The sequence below is a fragment of the Tarenaya hassleriana genome, unplaced genomic scaffold (genome assembly GCF_000463585.1).
Source record: "Tarenaya hassleriana unplaced genomic scaffold, ASM46358v1 Cleome26, whole genome shotgun sequence".
In the NCBI taxonomy this organism is placed as follows: domain Eukaryota; kingdom Viridiplantae; phylum Streptophyta; class Magnoliopsida; order Brassicales; family Cleomaceae; genus Tarenaya; species Tarenaya hassleriana.
Window position 1 is genome coordinate 2,264,959 of NW_010965869.1, and position 7,294 is coordinate 2,272,252.

Below are 7,294 nucleotides of genomic sequence, written 5' to 3' on the forward strand. Positions count from 1 at the left end.
GCATGTGATAAAGATTTGTCACTCGAGCAGTGTTTACGCTTTCTATTCATCAGTGGAAAAGTCTACCTTACCGGCGGATTTTTTTCCCCACATCCAACGGCCAGAAATTTCTGGGTCTTTCGTGAATCAATTATAAATTAAGGGCTTTTTCGTCCTTTTCAAATTTCATTTTTAATTTGGACCGCATTGAGCTTTTATTAAAAACAAAAAATAATATATGGTGCATTGCAAATACGTATGAGAAAAAAATTTCATGAGAGGAAATAAGTAAATAATCGGTTCATTAGATTACGTATCTATGTACATACATATATATATATATATATGCATGCTTACACCCAATTGAAAGTTTCGCTTATATTGGTTCATTTTCCTTTCAAGAAATATTAAAGTACAAAGAATGGTAAAGACTCGGAAAGGTAGGGATTCTTGTTCGTCTTTATTGCACCTCTTTTGGCTCCAAATGTGTTTTTGCATTGCATTACATGTGGAGACATTAGAGATGTATTGTATAATAACCATTTATTTCAACAGATACATGCAATCTATACACACGAGACTAATAGAATACAAATATCTGGACGGACGTACCATCAATCATTCATAAAGCATAGTGCAGGACAAAATCATTTCATTTTAGAAAAATCCATGACATAAAATATAAAATAACAGCTGTACCCAAAGTTGTATCTTATCAATAATTTCCAGCAACTTGCAAAGTTTTGTTTTTAAAGAATATCACATGGGTCCATCCATCCATCCATCCATGAGCCGTTTAATAGTATCAAACAACAACACGACATAGTTGTAAGGAAAAATAAATTGTTTGGTCGGAAAAGCTTCATTTAAAATTATTAAAAATTTTAAAAAATTCCATATCCTATGGCATAAATATGGAAGATTACAAAAGAGACCTAATCATCGAACCAGTAACGAAAAATAATCAATTTTTTTTTATGTCACACAAAATACGAATCGATTAATATAAAAAAGAGAAAAAAAAAATCGGAAAACAAACAGGTGAGAGTGACCTCATCTCACTCCATTGGGACGAAGACGTGAGCCACCGTCGCTTTCGCTCGTCTCGGTCGCAATCTGTTGCTTCTCTCTCGCCGCCCTTCGATCCTGCCAACGCATGTTCTTAGCAAACCATTTTTACTTTAGGTATTATTATTACTATTATGGTATGATTGTCGGTCCATGAAATATGCGATATATATATATATATATATCTAAGTTTTGGTGGATTACATCGCGTAAGAGCAAGTCGTCGGATTCGAGCATGTGGATGATATGACCCATCTTAGGGCGCTTGTTAGCGTCGGGATCCACACAACGAAGAGCCACCAGCAAGGCCCTTTTCATGGCCTTTGGGGAAGGACCCTCTTCCATTTTCGGATCCACCACTGCCTCTGTCCTCCTTTCCCCCACCATTGCTTTCACCCATCCCACCAGGTTCACCTTTTTTTTTATACAAAAAAATAGTCTCTAATAGTTTCCAATGGTAGATGATAGATCCACATATATGTGTATAAGGGTAGGGTTTGATTGAGAATACCTCTCCTTGAGGGCGAGTGTAATCAACAGGGTTCCTCCCGGTGATGATCTCCATGATTAATATACCGAAGCTATAGATGTCGCTCTTCTCGTTTAGCATTCCCGTGCAGGCGTATTCCGGGGCAACATAACTGATAACAAACGCAAAAAGGGGACGATGATTATTTCCGAGATCAAAAGCTTATCACTGACGTGCGTATTTTGTAATAAGGAGACTGACCCGAACGTTCCCATCACACGGGTCGTCACGTAACTTCTCTCGGAGCACAACAGCTTGGCGAGTCCAAAATCCGAGACCTTTGGGTTCCATTGGCGATCAAGTAAGATGTTGCTCGATTTTATGTCCCGGTGTACAACTTTCGGTTCAAGACCTTCGTGTAGGTATGCCAATCTGCCAAATATAACAGATAAACATATATTTAATATACACAAACATCGGATTTAGAGATTCACTTCATAATCTATCTTGTTTTATACCCTTTTGCCATCCCGAGTATTATGTTCATACGGATGTCCCAAGTGAGAGGGCTGACATCCCCGACATCACCATGTAGCCATTGCTCCAAGTTGCCATTGTCCACGTATTCATAAACGAGCATCCTGTTCCAAGTTGCCATTCTCCACATAAATTCTCGACTCTTAACAAAACGATTTGGATGTCAAGAGATACTCGGCCAGTCAGCTATTTGTTTTACCTGTAAGCACCTTCGACGCAATACCCTAAAAGTCTAACGAGATTCTTGTGCCGGACACGCCCAATTACCTCCACCTCCACTCTGAATTCCTTCTCGGCTTGACCCCTGAAATTTTTTGTGAATGATACAAAAACTTAAAGATCACAATGCAGAAGCATGAGCAGCTGTTATGAGTACAGACATTATCCATCCGAAACCACACAGAGGACAGATGACATGAAAACATGAAATTCTTTGCTAAAATGAATGAAATTCCTCTGCTCTTAAACGAGCAACAACTGGGTTCGGACATTATCCTAAACAAGGATTTCACACAAACGGCGAGAAGACTCTTAAATAGCCAAAAGCGGATTCAGGAAGAGCGGGATGAACAAAAACCTCTCATTTTCTCTTGGTGAGGGAGCAAGAATGAAGCAACAACTAGAAAAAGTCCTTGGGGTGTGTATCGATATGCATCAAAACGCATAAACACAAGTAGCAGAAGATTCAAATTAACTTAATAATCCCCATCATCTTCCAATGTCCTGGCAGACAAACAGGCCAAAATCAACAACTGAAGAGCACCCATTAGACAGAAACTTCCAGTATCAGCTGCACAAACTAAAACCCTGATCTAGAAAGCAAGTAAAGAACCGAATTCAATGTCTAAACACTGCAAAGCTTGAGTAGGATCATTACCGGTTATTAAGCAGGTTCTTGACAGCAACCTTAGTTCCATCAGTTAAAATCCCGCGGTAGACAATCCCATACCCACCTTCCCCGATGACGTTCTCTTCACAGAGGCCATTGGTCGCCGCCTCCAGCTCTCTCAGAGTATACCATCGGCCCCAGCCGAGATGCGAAACCTCCGGTCCGACGCCGCCGCTTCCCGAAAACGACGCTGTTTCGCTGGCGCTCGCGGTTCCCCTGCTCTCCCCGCTCGATACCCGGTCCGAGAACACGACCCGGTGCTCGATCTTCCCGATATCGACCTGGATCTCCGCCGGGGCGGCTTGCGCCGGGTGGTGGTGGTGGTGGTCTGCCGCCGGCGCGTGGTGGTGGTGCACGATCTCCTTAATCTCCTTCGAGATCGGAGGCGTGGCGATGGCGCCGAAGTCAGCGCGCAGCTTTCGGTTTTTCCGGCGAGAGGTTAGACAGAGGGATAGGAGGAAGAGGGCGATGACTATGAGAGATCCGAGCAAGATTCCGATGACGACCCACAACCGGAGACCGAAGATCGACGTTGGTTTCGAGAGCTCAGTGTTGATAAAAGTAGCATCGAATACCGACATCGTGCCCTTTTCTTCAGTTCCGTCACATAAAAGCCAACAATGATCTGATAATGGGTTTCCGGATTCTTCGCATTTCTCGCCGGAAAAGCACAACTTTCCGGCAAAAGAATCCGACTCGCCGAATCTACAGGTACCGCCGCTGCATGTGCTTTTACGCCAGCGGAAGCGGAAACTCAGACCAAGGGACCGAAGAATCGAACAAAATCGAAAGACAGAATACAATAAACAAATAAAACGAATCAAATAATATATAAAATAGTTTATCCGTGAATCAGAAGAACTTATAAAAGCTTTCGGAGTGTCCGTGTGAGAGAGAGAGAGGGGGGTTGGGTGAGTGGGAAGTAGTGAGCTGTCTGAGTTTCCGTTTCCGTGTATTTGCATGTGGTTGACGGCGAGTATTACAGGGAAACTATTGAAATGACGGGTTTACCCTTTCTCTCAGGTGTGAGCTAGATGATAGGGTCCGCCTTTTGTGAGGAGTTTTGTGTAAATGATGGAAACGTCTTTAGGTAACGGAGCTTGTAAGTGTAACAGGGGAAGATTAGATGGCCTGACCGAATATTATTTTTTTGTTCGATTGTAATAATTTTCAATTGTGCCAATCATCTCCTTTATTTGCATATATTGTACACTCCACTCTATTTTTTTTTAATAATCCACATCATTTACAAAATTTTTGGTCCAACTATATTTTTTATAGGAAAATTGCTACTGAATACCCCATCCCACCCACAGTTGTATTTAAATTCGAAATAAAAACACTTGCATTTGAATTTGAAATAAAAACATTTTTTGCCTATACTGTTAATACTATTCATCCAAACTTGGATACTCCATTGTATATTATATTTGGTAGAGACAAGTAATATATATATTGTACACGCACATATATGTTCGTTTATATATAAACGAAGATATATGTGCGTCTAAAGGGATCATGTGGTGAGTGATTGAGATGGGAATCATAGGATAAGAAGACGAAGATAACGGAGTGTGGCCAGAAGGAGCAGCATTCCATTCGCCAAAGATTACTCCTCTCTTTTATTAAAAAATAAACGTAATAGACAATTCTATTACATGTGGGTCACAATAATTCATGATTAACTTCAAACCATGTAATTTAGGAGAATGAGAACAAAATCTTCTTCTTTCCGTTGGTTAAAGAAAGCCCATCATAATAGCACCGATCATAATCACAGCAAGAAATATTCTTCTCCTCTATGTAAGCATTTCCTATATATATATATATATATAAATATATATGTGTTATAATAATATAATAAATATAAAATACCCTCGCGAGACACAAATCCAGAATATTTATATGGTCCAAACAACGTAGTGTGTGATTCCATTCCATTACCATTCATTCGAACAAAAAGCTCCACGGTATAGCTAGCACAGTAGTAACCTACTGTCAACTACAAGAGTGAGCAGATGCTGATGATGGTGATGAAGAAATTTAACACCTTAGTGTGTCTTCTTGTCCTCTCCATCAATGGCTTCCAGTCTTTCCACAAGAGGAGGGTGTGAGTAGTGGTATGCTGAGTACCATGGATCAGTGTTCATGGCCGATAAATTCTCTTCCTGAAACCAAAAATAAAAAATACTCACCATCCCCCCACCCAATTTCACCCACAGAGACTGCAATATGAAACATTCGGGCATTCGCCGTCTATGGTATTACCTGTAGCTTCACCAGAGCATTACGGAGATCTTGGGAATAGCCGAGCTTCACTGCAAAGGCGTCAGCCTGCGACAAGAAAAGACATATTAGCCCATACCCAACAGTAAACAAGGAGAAAAAAAAAGGATGAAACACTTCATAACTTCTGGCATGAAGAATTATCACCTGAAATTCAAACGATCTGCTCACGAGATTTAAGCCAAAGCTTACTAGGTGTTGAAGTGGTATGACAGTATGCTGCAAAAAATAGTAGTACACGGCCTTTTAGAATTCCACGATTCATGAGTTACTGTGGAAAGATATAAAACTAGCATGGTTTTCTTTACACATTCATACCTGAAATATGATCAGACCAATGAGAACTGGCTGTGTATCAAATCCAAAACTCCTGAAGAGGTCACTTGAGTTCCTCACGAGAGTGTATCCTCCAAATTGCAAGAAAGCAAGGATCTGGAATACGACAAACCCAGAGAACAAGAGAAAAAGGAAAACCGAGTCATAAACGATTCACTTGAGGATGAGCAGAAACAACAGGGCCAGAGAGGAAGATGTGCTTACTTGCATTGCAATGAAAGAGTACATTGTATGGTTAAGCTTCCAGTGTCCTAGTTCATGCGCAATCACAGCCACAATTTCATCATCATTTTTGCACTGCCAAAAAAAAAAGAGGATCCCATTGCTTCACTACACTAATTATGCTTCATGGTAATACAAAAGAGGAACAAGGCAGTTTTATCAGAGAGAATAAATACTTTAATATTAAATTTCGAAATCATAATTTGACTCATAAAATTTTGACTTTCTCCCTGCGTTTACTGTGCTTTGGCTTTGGCCTAACAGGAAAAGGAAACAGAAAAAAACAGTGATGAAGAGAGCATTTAGTTTGAAGCATGCATCCCCATAAAGAACCACTGTACCTGCTGAATCAAAGTATCATAGAGAACGATCCTCTTGTTCTTGAAGAAACCATACATGTACGCCTGTAAAATGTTGGAAGAAGAGTGAGCATGTATACATACTATATGAACGGAAACAAACAAAAAAACAGCCAAACACTATATACAATAGTGGAAAAACATAAACTGTTTGTAACCAATAAATGAACGTATGAAGAAATCTAAGATATTCAAATCCTCACATTGCTATGGCTTGACCTTGTAGAGCCATCGACAACAAATAATTTCTTCAGAGGAAATTTCAATGAAGCAGCAAGTTTCTCGATTTTCTCGCGGAGACCCCCTTCTGGAAGCTATTCATACACAGAGAGTGGACAGAGGATAAAATGCCTAACAGGGAAAAACATTACAGAACTTGCAGAATATCTGAGACAGAAATACTCACAGGAGTGAACTTATTGAAAAGCGGAGCTATCAGAATAGGGTATATAGTCATCATCACAAGAGACAGGACGAACATGAAAGCCCATAGATAGATGGCTAGGTAAGGACCCCCTTTCTGAGAAAGATTGGACATTTAACCACAGGGAAGAACAAATTCAATGAATATAATAGATCTACAATATAATGATTGCTGTGAAAGAGCACACGACAATTGGTTATATATATGAAAAAGACAGAAAAAATGTAGAGAGAATCCGGAATCCCCAAACCTGTACTATGACAATGATTGCAGCGACGATAGGTGGGCCAAGTATCACAGAAAGGAGTGTTCCTTTGATCATGTCCTTGATGTATAGCCATATCGTTTGCTGTAACAGAAATCAAGTAAATTAAGTTCTACAAGGCATCAACAAGGCAGGCTCAGGACAGGATGAACTTTTGTTTTACAACAGATGCAATCTGGAGTTCAATAAGCAGCAAAAAACTAATAAAAAACACAAGGTTGTGCTGGAAGCATGGTGTACCTTATTGAAACCATGCCGGGCCTCGATCACAAAAGTTGAATACAAAGAAAACGGCAAATCGGTTATCTGCATCAGAATTCAAAAACAGCATTATTGCTCTCATCAACTACATCTAAATTCTAAATGTATTTGGTAAAACAGAAAGAATCAGTCATTTTTTCTGGACGTGAATTGGTAAATCTGTAAACCTGTGACCATATCATAACACCAGCCAAGAATG

The 7,294-nt window shown here is 40.0% G+C and overlaps 2 protein-coding genes across 2 annotated transcripts in view; both read right to left on the reverse strand.

Moving 5' to 3' along the window:
- Positions 1-840: 840 nt before the first annotated feature.
- LOC104817032 (probable serine/threonine-protein kinase At1g01540) lies at positions 841-3,842 on the reverse strand. Its single transcript, XM_010546099.2, has 7 exons — positions 2,931-3,842; positions 2,253-2,357; positions 2,035-2,157; positions 1,778-1,948; positions 1,559-1,688; positions 1,252-1,461; positions 841-1,125 (listed from the first exon to the last, which is right to left on the reverse strand). The coding sequence occupies exons 1-7, from the start codon at positions 3,521-3,523 to the stop codon at positions 1,033-1,035; spliced, it is 1,425 nt and encodes a 474-aa protein (XP_010544401.1). The 5' UTR covers positions 3,524-3,842; the 3' UTR covers positions 841-1,032.
- A 982-nt stretch (positions 3,843-4,824) lies between these two features.
- The window catches only part of LOC104817033 (CAAX prenyl protease 1 homolog), a 4,419-nt gene continuing 1,949 nt past the window's right edge, over positions 4,825-7,294 (reverse strand). The window contains exons 5-15 of the mRNA XM_010546101.1: positions 7,263-7,294; positions 7,075-7,140; positions 6,820-6,918; positions 6,552-6,665; positions 6,349-6,459; positions 6,128-6,190; positions 5,769-5,861; positions 5,547-5,660; positions 5,376-5,447; positions 5,211-5,276; positions 4,825-5,110 (exon numbers count right to left, since the gene is read on the reverse strand). Of these exons, the coding sequence (XP_010544403.1) occupies positions 4,994-5,110; positions 5,211-5,276; positions 5,376-5,447; positions 5,547-5,660; positions 5,769-5,861; positions 6,128-6,190; positions 6,349-6,459; positions 6,552-6,665; positions 6,820-6,918; positions 7,075-7,140; positions 7,263-7,294 (947 nt within the window). The 3' untranslated portion in view covers positions 4,825-4,993. The remainder of the gene's footprint in view (positions 5,111-5,210; positions 5,277-5,375; positions 5,448-5,546; positions 5,661-5,768; positions 5,862-6,127; positions 6,191-6,348; positions 6,460-6,551; positions 6,666-6,819; positions 6,919-7,074; positions 7,141-7,262) is intronic.